Source organism: Thermobia domestica, chromosome 9 (assembly GCF_964235325.1).
Source record: "Thermobia domestica chromosome 9, izTheDome1.hap1.1, whole genome shotgun sequence".
In the NCBI taxonomy this organism is placed as follows: Eukaryota; Metazoa; Arthropoda; class Insecta; order Zygentoma; family Lepismatidae; genus Thermobia; species Thermobia domestica.
In genome coordinates, this window is record NC_137462.1 from 243,347,097 (window position 1) to 243,366,978 (window position 19,882).

At 34.1% G+C, this 19,882-nt stretch overlaps 1 protein-coding gene across 3 annotated transcripts in view; it reads left to right on the forward strand.

Moving 5' to 3' along the window:
• gek (serine/threonine-protein kinase gek) overlaps window positions 1-11,647 on the forward strand; it is a 223,251-nt gene extending 211,604 nt beyond the window's left edge. For all 3 annotated transcript variants that reach the window (XM_081725920.1, XM_081725921.1, XM_081725922.1), the window contains exons 31-32: window positions 1,694-1,854; window positions 5,220-11,647. In XM_081725920.1, the coding sequence (XP_081582046.1) occupies window positions 1,694-1,854; window positions 5,220-5,333 (275 nt within the window). In that variant the 3' untranslated portion in view covers window positions 5,334-11,647. The remainder of the gene's footprint in view (window positions 1-1,693; window positions 1,855-5,219) is intronic.
• The last annotated feature ends 8,235 nt before the right edge of the window (window positions 11,648-19,882 follow it).

Here is a 19,882-nt window from a genome sequence, read left to right on the forward strand (position 1 = left end):
AGACACTGATTTCAGTTTAAATCTACTCTTTCTATTTCATACAAAACTTTTACTGGAAGTGTTTGTAGTATATACTGGTAAACAGTGATACAAAATAAGAAACTGGAGAGAAAGAGTATATAAAGTAGTTATTTTGAAGAATCTAAGTTTGTAAACAAATGGAAACAAATGATTTTTTGCAGATTACTCAAAATATTTATTCGCTGTACTGTGAACTGCCATGTAGATGATATAACGGTAATTTTTACTAAAAATTTTAAAAGTGTACTATAGTGAGCAAAGAACTGACTGGGGTGGAAAAGTAATAGCTATGGCGCTTATATGTTGTCATTGTTAGAGTTTGAGACACTCTATTTTAGAAAAGGTGTTGTGTATCTCACTTCAGAAAGTGTACATTTTTTCTATTGGAAGAACTGTTTTATCTCGTGCAACGTTACGAAAATATCTGTCTCGTCTCATGGGAAACCTAAATATTATTATTATTATTTACTATTCTTATATTATATTTATTATATTAGTATATTCTTGTTCTTGTTTATAATGCCGATTGCTAAATGTATAGTCTATAATTGCCGTTTTAAAAGTCAGAAACAAGGATTAAATATTTATTTTATCATGAGTCTAAATGAGCCATAGGCGGGTTTGTAGGCATTTCTATCTAATTTTCTAACAGAAATGAATTTAAAAATTAACAGAATTAACTACAGTGCAATCAGAAAACTGGAAGGAAATAGCAAGAAAAATGTCATTTTAAATCCACTAGAAAATTAGTAATAAATCAATTTGATCCATTCCATTCTTTGTAGTGTTCAGATTAAATTTCTGAAATTAACGCTGACGAATGAGGTGTTCGTATTCTTAGTATCAAAAAGTTTTTCTGTACACCAGCTTCCTTGCTGCTGTTCGGACCGACTATTAGAAGAAACTTGTACATATCTTTTTCTCTTAGTAATTGATAAATTTCTGACACTTGTTAATATATTCCCCGTTTATTTTTAAATATAATTGCAATCTTTTCGCAACTTTCAAAGGCGTTTAACAAGTCCATGTGTCTGTTCTGTTTAGACACTTAAAATTGAGATTCCGATAACAATTCTTAGCGCAAGCTACATATTGTACGGTGAATCCTTTAGTTTTGAAGAGAGTTAGCACTTCGATGTTCTTACCTTTACACAAAATATCATAATTCCGAATAGATGAGGCTGTCTGTTATGACTATGGAGAACATCATTTGACTGTGAGAATTTTAGCCGGTTTTGCTGAACTGCGTAAAGCAGTCTGTTGTCCAAAAATTAACCGAGTACCTATGATCATACTACGGACTTCATTTCTTCCAAAAATCGTACGAGTTTTCGCACTATCTGCGTTGCACTTTCACCACTTTGGTAAAATGTGTTCACAATCAACACGCGTTGCTGCATTGTAAACTTCACCATGTCTGTAACAAACTAACGAAAACTGGTCAAAGCAATTGAAGCTACATTAATCGGAGTCACAGCAGATAACAATTATCGTAAGAACAGGTTTGCCAACTGCAAAACAACATGGAACACTTTTTGCATACATTAGGACGAACGAACAGATGAACAGACAATCAAAGGTCAACTTTTCGGCTTGTAGGAACCATGAAACGTGTTCATTAAAGTATTGTAAAAATGCCAGTTAGAACTAAACGTAACTTTTTCCATTATAGGTTCTGCATCAACGAGAAGATCAACAGGACCCCCTAGACCAGCTGTAACTCCGCCGTCTCTTCCAAGATCACCTGAAGGTTTAGGTGATGCGGATTCACAAATTCCACACAATTTACCAGGGAACGTTGGGAGTGTGTCATCTCTTCATGAAGTATGCGCCGTACGTATCATGTTACATTTTAGAAATATTTTATTTTTAAAGAAAAGTCGCATTTAGTTAATATAAGTGATTACGTTTTTAGCGGTGTTGTTACTTGTGTAAGTATTCATGCTTCGTTGTGGCTTATTATTTATGTAGATTAATAAAGTAATTTGATAGTTCAGCAAATAGGGAATGACCGAGAAGAGTGAAAGGTAAATCGTTCTCTCCTTACTTCTAGAATATGTTGACTAAATTATTTTTGTAAATCTTTATTACTTTCAATTTTTATATACTGTACTGACCTCACACGTCAATCTTCCCCTTCCCAGTCGGATGCTCTTCCACTTGAACTACTAGCGGCATGATTAGTGATTTAAGCTCTAGTTTGTCTAGCAGTCAGGTTTTTGTGCTTTGCGTTGTTCCGTGCACATTAATATTGCGTGAAAACGAAGAAGTCATTTAAAGTTTGTGACTTTTGTAAGTTTCTGCAAATCTCAGTAAATCTCAGTCTAAATATTTACAGAATAGAAGATTGTCTCAGATGACTGATTAAATGGCAGTAAATAGGAAAGAAGAGAATGATCGTGTCACTGATAACCTAAATAGTAGAACAGCCACATGGCAAGTATGAAATTAGGATGTGACTTCTTGTCAGTTTAATGATCAAGTTTTTCTTCTTTTCAAAACAAATTTTATTTTTATATTAGGTTTCATTGAGGAATTATTATACAGTTGTTAGAAATTACTAAATTCTTACATTAATTATATGGTAATAAGTGTGTACCTCCAGTTGTTAGCAGTACATATGTTCAGATTAGACTGTAGTTTGGAGACTTGCTTCATGTTGACATAATTCCGATTTCTAGAATTCGATCTGCTTATTTAATTAATACCAACTATAGCGAGTCGTGTAATCTTTGTAGTCATATGGCTCATTTTTGCCTGATAAATAAATGAGCCATAAATGCCCACATTTTTGCCTGAAATCAGTGTTATGTTCACGTGAAAAGAAACACATCTTCAATTTTTTGCAAGACACCATCAATGACAAACACTATTAAGAAACACAGCGAAGTATACATATATCTGAAAGTTAGAACCACATTGTGGTGATCATGAGAGAAGAGGTTTCAGCGACATCAGTAGTATTACAAATAATGTTTTCAAATCGTGCAACTACAGGACGAAACTAAGCCAAATTTAGGGGTAGAGCAGCACTTTATACTTGCTTCAGTGAAAAACTAATCATTTGGTTTAGTATAGTTATAGCCTTTTAAAATAGAAGAATGAAGATACTCTTCTAAACCATCAGAAATTTCTTTAGCGCTAGTCAAAGTTCTAGCGAGAGGCGAAAGAACTTGGTACTTCTGTCACTTGCACTAATGAAACAGTTCCAGAAGGTAACTTCGAGGGATCACAAAAAATTTCAGTCATATCATTGTCCAAGGTAGTGCATATACCAGGCATCGCAACTACTTGCTTTTGTTTAAGTTTCCTTGAATTTCTCTTGATTTCGAACCTATCAGAGATAATGCTGCCTTCTAGAAAGCTGTGGGTACCAAATGTCAAGCCGAACTAAGACATCAGTGTGAGGTGTAAACACGTTCAACGCACCTGCTCTCCATGTCATTTAAAGAGGTACATGCAAAATGATTTGTTGTGTTCGCCCCTTTTTCTGAACTACTCAAATGTTTCAGACCAATCTTTGAAGCCTTTGTAGTGGCTGTTTAATAAATTTCTTACCTCACCGTTTTCATTTATGAGGTGTTTTTAAGCATGAGTAGTCTTCAGTTTTAAACCTGAATTAACGTCCTTTGGTTTGTCATGTTTACTCTTCAATGAAATTACAAAATATATGTTAGAAGCAACGCAAAGTTTTTACGAATGACAAACGCCGCGCATTTTTTGTGCAAAACTGGTCTGCCAAATGAAGAATACTGTTTGTTTCTATGTCAAATTTCTAGAAATTAATCTCGGCCATTTCATCTATAAACACAACTGATGTACTTTGTCAGTAGAGTTTGCTTTTTCTTCTGCTTCTGCATCTTCCAGGTGGTGCAGAAGCTGTTTTAACGTGAATGTAATACATGGATCCTAGGGCCGGCTCTACTATCTGTGCAACACGTGCATCTGCACAGCGCATCAAGTTCCGAAGGTCGGCAAAATCTGTCATAACTATAATATGTAAAATAAATATTTCTTCTTAGAAACAGACTTCATGATGATGCTAGTTAAATTTACTAAGCTGACCTATTTGAATACTACTGTACATCCATAAATCATGTTTAGGTCGCATTAGTTTAAGGTCACATAGACAATGCTAAAGCAAATGATCAAACAAATCCCAATATGAATTGCTTAATTGCTGTCAAATACAAGAACTCAATTCTCGAACAGTAGCGAACACCTGTTCCATTTAGTTAATCAGCACAGTTTTAATATGAAAATTAGTCTTGCCTTTGTCAGAAACAAGTTCCTTATCATTGGAGGTGGAAACAGTTTTAAAAAAACACCAGCACAGTTTTAATATGAAAATTAATTAGTCTTGTCTTTGTCACAAACAAGTTCCTTATCATTAGAGGTGGAAACAGTTTTAAAAAAAACACACAAGAAGATTGTATTTGTAGTGTTTAGGCCTTTCTGAGTGCGTGTGCCCTTTCTCTCCCCTACATTGTTCATGTTGAGGTAGCATACTTAAAAATCGTGGCTTTTACGATTTGTTCTCTCTGGAGAAAGGGGCGGCAAATGATGTAATTGCACGGTCTGCAAATTGCCTAGGGCCACCCCTGATGAATCCATTACTACTGAACATAAATATTGGAATAAATTTCAGTGTGTATTTCGCGTGATAGTCTTCCTCTGCGGTAAGCAACAAAGAAGAAAAATTTTGGAAACAAACTTCCTATTTTCTTTAAGCTTTAATATTTCGCCTTTAGTTTCCATTATCACATCTTTGTCATTGAACTGAACTCTAGAAGTTTCTTCTGTGGTACACCGGTTCCAAAATTTACATTCTGTAGCATCATGATGTCTTCTATGAAAGGAGGCTCAAATAATAAATAACAGGATCAGTTTCACAGCTTAGCATCGTTGACATACATGCATACATAATACAAAGCATAATATCACAAAAGAAACGTTATCTGACATGATAGACAAAGATTAAGTTGAAACTTATGTGCTTAATAATTTTGCAAAAATAAAAATGTTTTAAGCGGTTTCGAATTGCCTTTAGCAAATTTAAGTTAATTTTAACAATAATAAATATTAATACTATTTCGCATTTTACTATATAAAAGCAAATAAAAAGACAGCTTTAAATGTTGATTTTTTTTTCATTACTTAGTATGTGTTAAATTTGTTAAAAATCTGTTATGTTTTAGGACCAAACTACAGGGGGAAGTCCAAGACATTCTATCGCATCGAATAATAGCAGCAATCCAAGCACACCTCCAAGCCCAGGGCATGATCAAGGATCTTCTAGCTATGAAAGTTAGAAGTAATAATTGTTAAAGAAGACTCTGCCTTTTCTCCTACCAAATTTAAAGCATGACAAGGCATAATACGAATGGTAAAACATTTAGAATGGAAGCCGAGATCAAAAACCGTGGAAACCAACTTTGCAATATTCTCCATGAGCTGGACTCTCTGGAAAGCATTGAAGCAACTGTAATAGTGAGAATATGCAATATGCAATTATGAAATTACATTATTGTATACTTTCTCATGTATCTACTGTGTTTGATATTGAAGTTTGATTTAATGTTGAACTGACCACAAAGTACTTAACTCCGTGTACTAACTTATAATATTTTTTATGTACATAATCATTAAGTAAGGACAAGTCTGGTGGAGTTTAGTGCTGAAGCCTGTTTCCTTATTATTTGAGTACAAGTGCGAAAGAGGATCCATTTCATGAGTTGCCAAGCAATTTGTATTTTTTAATTATTCTTTTGCGGAGGATAGATTTCGTAATCATGCCCAAAGCATGTTTGAGTGAAAATGTGTGATAGTGAGTGAATATGTAGCTTTAGAGACAAGAGCACAGTTTGATTATACTTCTGTAATCTAGTAGAGTCAATCCTTTATAAAGCAGGTGCCTGAATCAGCATATTTATCGCATCTGGTCGTACATGGGTCGTATTTCTGTCGTGAAAAAATGTGTGTTAAAGCTTTTAAACGGCTATCCGCTATTATTGTGCATATTCATTTCAATTGCTATGAGATTATGCAGTTATTGTTTGTATATTTTTTAATTTCATAAATTCTATTTTCGTTTATGAATATTACTTTTTCAGTATTAGGTAGATACTTAAAATCTAGTAGAGTGATTCATTTGCTACTACATAGTGTATCCAGTTAAGAGAACCGTAAAATTTGAGATTTACTTGTTATAATATCGCATTCGCCAAATACCATGTTACGAATGGTAAACTAAGGTTTTGAAAATATAATTTATTAAAAAAAAAAATAAACAAACTTTACGTTCGTAGATTTTTATACTTAAAAAATGGACTACTTAAAAAATATGTTCGAGTATTTAATATCTGTCTTTCCATAGTCGTAAAGTGGCAACTGAATAATATATAAGCAAGAAGTGGCCTCTGCAGTCAATATTATTGAGAAAACATAAGATGCCTGTATCTGAATATCGCGATAATTATCATTAATTTCATTAAGTTAAAATAATATTATGTAAATAACATATGATTAAACTAACTATAAATAGAGGAACCATACATGTTATGAAAACTAAATGCGGGTAATTCGACATATTGCGTCGGGAACGTAGTAATTAATATCTTTCGTATTTAGAAGAAAATCTGAATCTGCGTATAACTAAATATAAATGTTTTCGAGCTAAGTAACAAAGTCGTGTGTATTTTACTTTTCAGCATTACAGTATGAAAATGTACTATTGATCACTCAAAAAATAATAGTTGAAAAATAAAAAAAAATAAAATAAAAAGTTTGTGGCTAGATTAAATGGATGTGACAAGTTTAAAAATATTAAGGCATATTAGTGATTTATGAGTTCAATGACGATGATTCTCCATTGATGCAACGTTCTTTAAATGAATAGGAAGAAGCACAAAATGTAACTCAATTTTTTTCTGAAGAAGGGAGAATCACTTGTTTTCTGTATTTACTAATATTTTACCTTATTTATATAAAATTCTTTATTTTGTGTAAATCTTTTTTTCTGTTCCGCTGTTTTCGATGTCAAAACGTAACTGACATCGAGAGTAGAAAATATGATGGTCTGATACGCTTTTCGTTGGATATATGAAAATTAAGCAAAAGTTCTCAGTACCTTTAATAACGTGTAAAATCTGAAGCTGCGACTTTCAACTTTCTTCACGTAATTATATTCATTGCAAGCACAGAAATGGACCGATACCACAATGTCTTTCCTCAGTAGTATTTGAGTATGCTTTGCCGAAACCTTTAAAAAGAAACCGTAGCTCGTTTTTTGCATTCTGTTGTACATTCCGTACTGTAATTAATATAGGGAGAATACTGTCAAAAACCAACTCTTCGTCCTGTTACGTAACTTTATTATGTTCATGAGTAACTGATTGTAATACGAAATATAAAACACGTTTACAAACTTTTTTTTATATGTTTGTTATAAATATTTTGATTATAAAAAACGTGGGATCTCTTGAACATCAAATTTTAGCCATACATATTGTTGGTAGGAAGGTCCTGTGGTATAGTCTTCACTGTGGTTCGAAAGGTCGTAGGTTCGAACCATATACTGTGCTTGTATCTAGGTATTTTTAAAGTTGCGTGATTAGTTTCTATTCTAAGAACTATTTTTCTTACTAATATTTCGAATTTCGTACATTTAATACTAGGACTTGGCTCTTTCTTTCACTAAACATGGGGAAAATATTTTAAAATTATGATTCTAACGCAGCAAGAAATATAAAAGATGATTACTTAATATCTATCCTTCGCTTAAAATTTAAAATTAATCATGATAAAAGCAGCGCTGCATGCAGAAATTCTCTAAAGCACCATCTGTGTAATCGCTAGTATTGCTCAGGCTGTCGGATTTCGTAAGAAATGGTCACGTATTTTAAAAAGATTATTATTCTAATGCCATTCTCTAAATTTTAAAAAAAAAAAAAAAAAAAAGTTTCAAGCTGTTGTTCATTCCTCGTTACACAAATTCTGAAATACATACCTAACCTCTTATGTGGTGCATTTTGCAGTTGAGACCCCATTATAGTTATTATTTACAGTGCAGTAGAACTTTAACCCTTTGGAACACAGTGGTTCACCCGTAATAAAATCACTGTTAGAGCCAAATCGTAGTTTCAGGGGCAGTGAGTGGTCTTAGGCTTTAGAGAACGAAACCACCGCTCAACCAGTGCATTGCTATGCACTTTACCAGGTTTTGTGTTACTCAGGGTATTCGCTTCAGTTTTCACTCGTTGTTAGTGCTGCTTCGTACATGTACGCTTGTATACTGGAAAGCGTTAAGCTGACAATCTTAAAAGTGGCTTAGTGCAATTACGTATCAGTTGACATGCATGAGTATCGATAAAATTTTCGTCTCTCCTAGATCAGCATTTAGACTGTGTTAACTGTGTGTGATAAATTTTTGGATGAATTTATTGGTTACAGTAAAATCCTTCTGTAAAGTCAAAATAGTAGTTGGTTAATTCAGAAATTATAGGCAGGGAAGGAGAGACTTTTTAACGTGACTATCTAACTTTGTAAACAAATATGCGAAAGAATCTACTATCCAAAACTTAACAACAGATAATAACAACAACACATCATTGTGTATTTGAATGCATACTATTCAAATATCTTACTATTAATTTAAGAACAATACCATGCGTACAAAAGTTTTTTCGTGAAATATACGATTGAAGAAATTAAAAACTGTAACTCTAAGCTTTATAAGTCTCAGTGATTATATCAGTTTCATAACGCTTCAATGAAGATGCATTATCCACATGTATATATATATATTTGTATAGTATGTTCATTATGTAAGATTGTATAAGTCAGATTTAATGTGTTAATTCTATTATTTATGGATTTTTTTGTACATATTATTTCTTTTGTATAGCTTTTCTTCTTCGGTTATTTAGTTTAAGGAAAGCATATATGTCTCAGCACTTCGCAACGAATTCAGTTAGAGAGGGTTCCAGTTTACGGAAAGGCTAGAACACTTGTTCTTGATCTGCGATTTCCAATTGGGTCCAGTTTGTATTTTTTCATAAGCCATAACATTTGGATGTAAATAAATAATAAACACTCCAAATAGACCGTCCTGAAATCTATAAGAAAAAAAAAAAAAACTTATACTATTCATACTAGCTTTGGACCTACCTATAACTAAGAATTTAAAATAAAGAAATAAAAAAACTGACAAAGCACTATGTGTTAGTAGTAAGTTGTGTTACAATTTCCGCAATAATCATCCGCTTTCATCAGACATATTATATCTGATAAAATTAGTGGTATAGTGCCGAAACTGTAAAAGAAGTTAATAATACATAGTATTTTGTCAGATTGTATTTATTCTTAGTTAAAGTAAGGTGCCTTTTGTATTACAATCTTAAAATATTAAACACAGAAGAACGAGGATGGTAATACTTCTTAGAACTACACTAATAATACGTCTAAGGAAATATTGTATGAATTTTTCCACCAATGATTACAGTATAAGTAGTAACAAGTTCCGACAAAATACAATAGCCAGAGCGTAGAAAGTGGTGTCAAATTACAAATTGTTAGTTGTACTGAAATATTATCCCAAGATATTTAAAAATACTGTTTGTAGATTACCTCTGAACTAAAAGAAAGGTACAATAATTGAGGTAATTCTAGTTATTTTTTTCTAATTGAACTCAAAAGAAATTGTGTTAAGTACATGAGTAGTAGTACTTTGATTAGCTTAATATCGTTGAAAAAATCTGTAATCGTAGCCTAGCAAAAGCCTTTATGCTAAAATATGTGAACTTCCAAAGCAGTTGGAGCTTTGTGAATATTTAGCACGTGATAGAGGATCTTTTGTGCATTTAGCTTAACTGTAACAGACAGATCGGAAATTTCTTGGGTTAAAAACTAGCAAAATCATATCTTACAAGGAAAAACAAATACATAAAACTCAGTGGAAGGCGGTATATTGCTGCGTATCATCCAAAAATTATCAACGATGTTTTTTTTTTTTTTTTTTTTCTTCTAAATTGTATTTGAACTGTTCGTACTTTGTACCCCAGATAAATTCGAATGTATATTTTAATTAATCTTCACTTTTCAAGATAGCTTATCTTCCCTCGAGCATTACCAAAACATTTCATATGGATAATGGCAAGTTTAATGTACGGAAATCTTGATGAAATTATCAGTCATAAAATTAATATTTCTCCATGAATTCGATTTAATGACGATTGTGGCAACATATTTTCACACCAATATACAAATGTGCCAGCAAGAAATGTCAAAAATTCGAATCAAAAGGAAAAGGGAAGAGCTATTCTTTAAATAAATTTCTTCATGTGGAAAGCAACATTTCGAATGTATTGTCCCCTTGTTCTAGCACATGAGTGTCCAATTGTTAGATTTGTGGTAGACAACATTGTGACCGTGGGTTTTCTAAGGGCACTCCCGCTCCCTCATACAATCTCATTTCACGATTTCTTCCATCATTCACTTACCTTAGTCATCCGTCTCCCTTAGCCTAAAGGACATATTCGTAGGACGTTAAACAAAGCTTTTTTTTTAATTGTTGACGAAACTAGTTAACCAAATTTACAAGTTACGATTTTTTGATTTCCCTGATTTTACTATTTTAGTATATATGTGGAGACACTTGAGAACAAAAATACAAATTAATATAGTTTATTTGTTGACTTATGTTTGTGTTCGAAGAACTTCCCGTATGTATATGTGTGTGTGTGTGTTTCTGTTATATAAATTAAAAATATAATATTGAACAAGAATTAAAGATTTCATTAAGGCTAGAGTATCTAATGTTCTATCGAACTAATATTATACCAGAGAACTTGATTTAAGAATTATCTATTATTTAATTTCTCCATTCATTGACAGAACTAATAGTAAACAGGGTAGACAGATAGTTTTAAAAGCATGAATCTTGTTTGTGTTGGTGTAGTAACATAATTTTTAAGTGTATAACTGCAATAGATATAAAAATTGCATTATCATCGTGAACGAATAGAGATGAAGCTGCACAGTAATAGCTAGTGTTGTGAAAGCTTACACTCACATTTGTAAGCAATAATATGATCTGTATTCACTGACCAGGAAAGAGCAAACCCGTTGTTGATGCGCATTTTTTTTTTTTTTTTTCTGAACATTAACTTTTCGAGTTCTTCTTAACGTGTTACCACATGCAGGGGAGAGCATTCTATTTAAGAAATATATATATAAATAATTTAGAAATATTTGTTAACAATGAATAATTTATTTCTGTTTTTATTTGTATTTAAGTTTTAATTTATCTTGTTATAAAATGGTTTCTTGATTGTGTGTCATAAGAATTGTGTATAAGAGAATTTGTACAGAAAAAAAAATGTTTACCCTAGTTATTTTCTTTTTTATGTTTTTTTGAGGTTTCGTGTAGTGTGCATGAGATCAGTTTAATGAAACCCCATTCTAAATAAAATATTTAAAATAATATATTGAGGCTTTCCTACCAATACAGCATAATTTATTGTTTTATATAAAAACTAATTTAAGTTGGTCATGAAAATAATAAAAAGTTGCTTTGTACCAAAATTGGTTTAAAAAAAAACTATGGTAGTAAAAGTATTCCATTCTATCTAATGTATTGATATTTTTTAAAAAAATAATAATTAGATTTCTAGTCTTGATCATTTATTTAATTATATATTACAGTTTAAACTGTAAAAAATATGGTATAATGTTAAAAAAAGGGTGTTTCCCGTAACTTATTGCCATGCACATAGTATGTATATTTAAATCTTTTATTACCTGATGCATATTTACATTTTGCAATAAAGGTAACTTTATAAGTTAATGTAAATTCGAGGTAAAATATATTGTTTTTTGGTATATTAAGCTACTTCACAAGTGATATATTTTGTAAATAAAATTACTCATCATGTTAGAGTTTGTTGTTCAACATGCACACTTTTGGACGGGAACTAGAGGTCTTTTCTTCCCCTGGAGATCATGTGCTATAATTTTGAGTTTATATGACATGAAAGTTCGATTTTTAAGCGATGTCCAAAATTCTGAATTAGCTCATTCTGCTTAATGATTCAAGTTGCTATCTCTCCTCGGAGAAAAGCGTAAAAAAGAAGGCGATAATACCAATACTTCAGAATTTACAAAGTAACTGTGTTACTTCGCCGTTTTTAAATGTGCTCTGGTGGAAAGAGTTTTGGTTCTGTGAAGACGTTCTTCGTCTCGAAGGATAAGATTAGCCCAGCAGAATACTTTCAGAGGAGGTCAAACATCATGTGGCCCAAGACGTATAATACCTATTTGCTAATAATGTTACTTTCTTTTATCAAACAGCCAATTAACTTGATTTTGATTGCGTCACAAATTAACATCACTTTAGTAACATTTTAATTACCAACATAATTCAGGTAATTTTTCCCATTTGAATCATTTGATCAAAATTAATTAAAAGTTAATCATAAGACAACTGCGCTTATAGGTGTAACTTCGTTATTGCCATATTGGGCATCCAGTGGCTTGAGGTGCTGCTTCTGGCTGGGAACAGGTCATACATAGCAACACAACATTTAGTCACAGGTCCAGTGCGTCTGTCTTCGGGTTCGAGCACAGAAAATTTAATTTCACAAGCATTAGTTTCGTTAATCATCCGCCTTCTTTAGACGAAAGAGGATAACAGTGAGACGTTAAACTAAATATTTCATTTATTTTTTTTTCTAAGCTAATATTAGCATCCATTTTTAATATGGGCAGCATCGTGTACGTGAATTTTGTAGGTGTTCTCCCTTTCCTCTCATATCCACATTCTGCTAGCCTAAAGTAATATAATCGCGCGACGTTTTCATTTTTACATGTACTTGTCCAAAGCTGGTGCTGGTCTATTTCCACCAATAATCTTTCTTCCACCACCGTTGACACGTAGTGAAACAATTTTCAAAATTGCTACTTGTGTTGTTTTATCAAGTAATATTGTAACAAAGGAATTACCGAAAATTTCACGATCTATTTCGTCAAACTCTCTACTTCTGCTATAGAAGTTTTGAATACTATTGGAAGTTCCAGCAAAATTATTGCGTTTGTCAAATGGTTGGCAGGTGTCAAGTAGCCTGAATAACCAGTTGAGGGTGCAAAATATTATCACAATGCTTCCTTGGTAACACATGTATGAATTACTGAATATACTTTTACTATACTTTTCAACTTGTTTCTAGAGAAAGTGTCCGTAATACAAAGATAAATAATACTTATAAAGACGGGAAAGACTGTCCGCTTTAGAGAGGTTTGCCAATATATTTTTTCCTATTACAGTGTTTGGGGATTACAAAATATGCCCATTACGGGAGGTGTCCGTTAGTAGATGTTTCACTGTAGTTGCTTTTGTTCACTGTCTTGTCACACTCATCATGTTTTCTAAATGCTAATTCTGTGGCATTTCTCAGATACTCTAACTATTATTATTATTATGTATTTATTTATATACTAGGTGAAATGCTGGTTCCTCGCATGAGGAGTTAGATTTAGGGAAAGTATTTGAATTCCTACTCCTTACGATACGAACTTCAATATAAGTGTAATGATAAAAATCCATGTCACCCTCACAACGACATGGGATGAATTTGGACTTGAAGTGGCAACGCCAGTGTCACTATTCATCTCAGCAACCCTGAAAACTATTGATTGGACACCAATATCGGCCTTTATTTTATTATTATTATTATTATTAATCTTAAATATTATCCCGTTCCGACCCACTTTCACCTCCAGACCGAAAATGAGATAAAATCCAGTTAAGAAAGATGAACTCATGTACCAAAAATTGGTCCAATAGTCTAGGAGAAGTTTGCAAACAAACATCGTAACATTCGTTTTTATTTATAATTTATTTATTTACATTTTCACCATATATGTTTGCCCCATGGCAGATATTACTCATCGACTTGAATGTCTATTCTTATTGTAATCGAATGTTTTTAACACAGCAATTAGATGGAGATACCTTTGGGACTATTTATATGGCCCATTATCAAGTGAAAATTATTTTATCACTGATTTCAGGGAAATTCAAAACTTACTTCTCTGTAATAATTATGGCTAATATTACCATTTATCATTTAATAAGCATTTGGTTAGCCATTTCGCCGAATTATAATTACTATTTTGGAAATACCAAGTGTGAGATTTTCTTTTGATTTTAAATTCTGTAAAGTCAAGTTGTAGAACAGTCTGGTAATTAAAATAACATTACTTTATTACAACATTCAGGAAACCAAAAGGACACAATTTCTTCTCGATCATACATTGGCTGGTTGAATCATGTCATCTGATTTTATACAAGACGAAATTTCAGAGTCCAGAACTTAGAACAGCTAGCGCTTACCTATTCCGTTGTTGTCCCATTTGTACAGATTAACTAAGAACATGCTGTTTAGAAAGGAAAGTATGATTTTTGTCATCCCTCGTTTTTCGCCAGCGGCCAGTAAGAGAGATCGCGGCGTGGCAATTGCTTAGCGCTCCTGGTTTCATTCGTCGTACATTGTGCGAAAGTGCGTTTGACGTTCCTTTATTATTGTAGTTTTTATAGTAATGAGTGTTTTTTTAAGTTGAATTATCAGTTAGTTAATAAGAATGTCGTCCGTTTTGTTCCTGAATGTAAGTCAGGGTATTAGAGTTCTAGTAAAATATCACGTTTCTTTTTCACTTTCCAAAGCACGCATATTTCGTAAATGGTGTAATACAAGTACCAGTAATACAATATGAATTTTTCGTAAGAATATACGCGATTAAAAGCATATAAGACCAGATGATGATCTCACATTTTCCCGAACTTTTCACATTATTATAACCCCAGCCCAAAGATAAGATAACCAAGAAAGTTCTGTCGCTTTTTTACCCACCACTTTTTAACATCGATATGTCACCTAAGACGTACCTGGAAGATAAAAAAAAAAATAGTCCCCATCAGCATCGACGGCCTTCTGCTAACGTTCAGGAAGGCCATGGATTCTATCGCGGTAGAATTTGGTGGCCGTGAAGCGAAGGCGGTGTCAAGTGCATTTTGCGCCTCTACTAGGAATTTGAACTGGTGTTCTCTAAGGTGATTGTCCAAGGAATTTAACATGTGATAATTGGACGGTGGAATGTCAGGGGGAGTATAGCGGATGCAATAGTGTTTCCCATCGAAGGCATAGAATGGTGTCTCGGATCATCCTAGCCACGTGGTACTTAGCGTTGTCCTGTAACAGGAGGACCCCTTTGAGATTCAGAAGTGCCAGAGTTTTAAGTTTTTCTTGAACACGGCTCAACTACTGACAGTACACAGTTGCATTGATGCTCTAACCGGCTGGTAGCAGTTCCCGATGCACGTGCCCTGAGCAGTCCACCAAACACACAGGAGGACCTTCTTCTGGTGCAGTGCTGGTTTTGGCTGTTTTGGAACCGGTTCGTGTGATGCTAACCAATGATGATGCCGCCATGGAGCTTCGTATAGAATCCACTTCTCATCCGTCAACACCGTGTTCAGAAATGGCTCCTTCGTCAGACGAGACAGCAAAGTATCACAGGTGTCTGCTCGCGTTGTCTTCTGACCCGGAGTCAAATCATGTGGGAGCCATCGACCAAACTTGTAGTGCTTCCGAAGTTGATGGAGGTGCTGCCGAATGGTTTCTTCACTCACACTGAATTGTAGTCCCAGTGCTTCACATGTCTGGCCACTGTTCGCCTCAATTGCTGCCTGAAGATCATTTTGTACATTTGTTGGTCTTCCGGCACATGGTGTGTCTTCGAGTATTTCGTCACCGTCCTTGTTAAACCACCGCTGCACTGTCTGCGTAGTCACGATACCCTCACCAAAGGCCTGGCATTTCTTCCGCCCCGCTGCAGCGGCGTTTGACTCCAGTTTGAAATCGTACAGAATATACGCCGTTATGACGCTCTATGGAGGTCCTATGTTCACTCTGTCCTTATGCAAGTTCACGATGTAATTGAACTGCCACAACCAGATGGTATGTTGGATATACCCACACCAACAACTGACCTTCACCTTATCTCCATTCGCATTCTATTCGGTGTGAGAGCCAATTGAACACAGACTTTTACAAAAAGCGACAGAACTTTCTTATAAATATAGAAAAAAATGAACTGTGCTCCAATATTTCGTTCGTGGTTCTCCTGAAGCTGCATATTTCTGCTTGGATATCTTCGCAACGAAACACATCTGAAAGAGAGTTTCACAGAAATGGGTGCTACTGGAAAGAAACCCTCAATTAGTGAATCAAATGTGCACATTAGCAACTCATCGAACAAATCAAGAAAGACTAAGAGAACGCTGCTCTACATTATATATATATATATATATATATAACATAAACGAAAAGATTCAAACGAAGTCTGAGATAGGGGAATTTACACATCTTCCAATTTTATAGCACAAACTAGCAGCCTGCATGGTTTATTACGTAGCAGAGTACACAGTTCCTAAGGCATCCAACTCTACATTGTTTCTCCTGTATTAACGTTCTTTGTAGTACTTAAACACTTAAACAATATAAATGACAATCTTTACAAGAGTCTTTAGAACTGCTAGACTTACTGTTACGAATTGAAGACGTTGAGTGTCAAGATTATTTCCAGCTAGTTAGTGGGGGTATTTATTCTACAACACAATGAACAGTTTACGTGTATCTGAATTCATGTTGCATTACTAGAGTGTAATGAAGAATCTACTCTAAATCTCAAGATTTGATGGCAGAGGTATTTTTCACCACATAAAGTATCACGTTTCCTTTCGTAGAAACGAAATCCAAAATTATTTCTAAATAGGTCAGCCGTTTTTTCGTGATGCAGTCAAACATTATCATAACATCGATTTCAGTGCGGAAAAACAATTATAGAAATGGTTCCCTTCCACCTTAAGGGTCTTCACTACAGCGAAATTAGACTCCCGCTAATTTTAGAGTTTTTCTGTAATTGCTTCAAAACAAATAAAAATATTCGTAAAGCAGAAACGTAGTGAACTAGATAATACGATTTTGTACCAGTATGTGATACCTTTACCACAATTATCTATCTGCTTCTAATATGCCACCATTTACAGTACCCGCAAAAAATGCTAAATCTATCTACAGTTGCAAATCGAAAGCAGATAGATGAGTTGTGATATCACATGCAAAATCGTATTGTCTAGTTCACTACATTTCTGTTTTTCGAATATTTTTATTTGTTTTGAAGATATTACAGAAAACTAAAATTAGCGGTAGTTTAATTTCGCTGTAGTGAAGACCCTTAAAGTCTATTTTTTGGACACGTGTGAAAAATTGACGACTTCATCGGCATCTCCATTCTCACTCCTTATTTCAGTGGGAGCTGAACTTGGAATTGACAGGCATTGTTATATTCAAGACTAATATAGGTCGTTTTCGATTAATTTTACATCCTCCCACCCTTACTCCTAGGGGTGCCGGCATCCTTCTTACCCATGCCTATGGGAACTAAACTGAAATGGTATCGAGTGGGTCATTATTTACCCCGAAAACTATACGTAAGTAATTTCGGTCATTTTAGATTATTTTTCTTGTCACTAGTTCCCATCCCCACAGTATCATTTGTAGATTGTAAGTTATTTGTGTATCAAATTTGGTTGAAATAGCTCCAGGTGTTCCAGAGTTACGCTGGAACGTACACACACGACATCACATTTAGTATACTACTGCAATTTCAAACAATTAAAGAAAACCATGTATTACTTCCACAAACTGATTAGCTCACCAATATTAGAAAAAATAAAGTGAATACCCTATATATTACGACTATATATATATAATATAAACCGCTATAAAGAAATTAAAGAAACACAAATCTCCGGGTGTAGATGAAATTCCGGCTGAGTTAATTTTAGCTGGAGGCGAAAAATTGTGGAACAAGATACACAAACTTATTCTCCTTATCTGGAACAAGGAAGAATTGCCACAAGAGTGGAAAGAATCAATCATTGTTCCAATCCACAAGAAAGGCGACAAAACTGACTAATAATTATCGAGGCATTTCTCTTCTGTCAACATTCTATAAAATTCTGTCAAATATTTTATTAGCAAGACTGACCCCATACGCAGATGAAATTATTGGAGATTATCAGTGCGGATTTAGACGAAATCGATCAACTATCGACCAAATATTTACCATTCGCCAAATACTCGAAAAAAAGTGGGAATACAATACCCCGGTACATCAACTATTTATTGATTTTAGAAAGACGTACGACTCCGTTAAGAGAGAAACATTATACAACGTTCTTACAAAACTTGGAATACCGAGAAAGCTAATTAGATTAATTAAGATATGTTTAAATGAATCCCAAAGTGAAGTCCGGGTAGGAAAATTTTTGTCCACGAGTTTTCACGTCGAAAATGGCCTAAGCAAGGAGATGCGTTGCCGCCATTATTATTTAACTTCGTTCTGGAATACGCTAAAATGAAAATCAAAGATAGCAACCAGGGCCTACAGTTGAACGGTATTCACCAGGTTATGGCATATGCTGATGATGTAAATTTAATAGGGGATGATAGGAGAACAATAGAAAGAAATGCAGAGATCTTATTAAACTCTTGCAGGGACATGGGTTTAGAAGTAAATGCAGAGAAAACTAAATACATGGAAGTGCGTCGGGACCGGAATACAGCAAATTATGGACGCGTTAAAATATTAAATAATACTTTTGATAAAATGGATAGTTTCAAATATCTAGGATCAATATTAACAGACGAAAATCATATTCACGAAGAAATTAAATGTCGACTAAAAGCAGGGAATTCGTGTTACTATTCGGTTCAAAATCTCTTGTCGTCGCGAATTCTGTCGAGGAATTTGAAGCTTAAAATATATAAAACGATAATCATGCCTTTTGTTCTGTATGGCTGCGAAACATGGCCACTTACTCTGAGGGAAGAATATAGACTGAAAGTATTTGAGAACAAGATCCTGAGACGAATATTCGGACCCAAGAGGAACGGGAATGGAGAGTGGCGGAAACTTCATAACGAGGAACTACATAATTTATATGGTTCACCCAACATTGTTAGGGTCGTCAAGTCTAGGAGGCTTAGGTGGACTGGTCATGTAGCTAGAATGGAAGAAAGTAGAAACGCTTTCAAAGTTTTGACTGGAAGACCAATTGGAAAACGACCATTAGGAAGACCTAGACGCAGATGGGAGGACAATATTAAGATGGATCTCGCAGAGATTGGAATACAAAGTAGAAACTGGATGCAGTTAGCTAAGGATAGAAGTCAGTGGAGAGCTTTTGTGAACGCGGCATTAAACCTCCGGGTTCCATAGGCCATAGAGTTATATATATATATATACACGGTTATATTTTCTGTAGTAAAGAGTTAGTACCTCTGCGGCGAACGGTAGAAATAATTTGAGATCCCACACTTCGTCTTCTAAACGCTATGCTAGGAGTATGGAAACCTAAGAAGAAAAAGAATCTTTTAGAAGGTCGTCCAGCGTTTATGATATTCCATCCTCGACTCAACATTTGATGGTTAAACATGATAAAACGTTACTGATGAAATGGGAGTGCTTTCTGTTTTGTCCACATTTTCACCAGACCAGTTTGAAGACTAAGGTCTTCCGTATCTGATTACTACATGTTTATTATAACAACAGTGAACACTGTGTTGGAATACTTGGTAGCGATTGACTTGGTAACTATACTTTTTGACTGTTCAGGACTTGCAAAGTTGCCCATAGGTACACAATCGTTAATTGTAGGCTGCACTGTTTACTTTCATGGGGAGGTATATATCCAATCATCTGCTTGGAATTAAAATACACTCAATCATTATGAATTTTG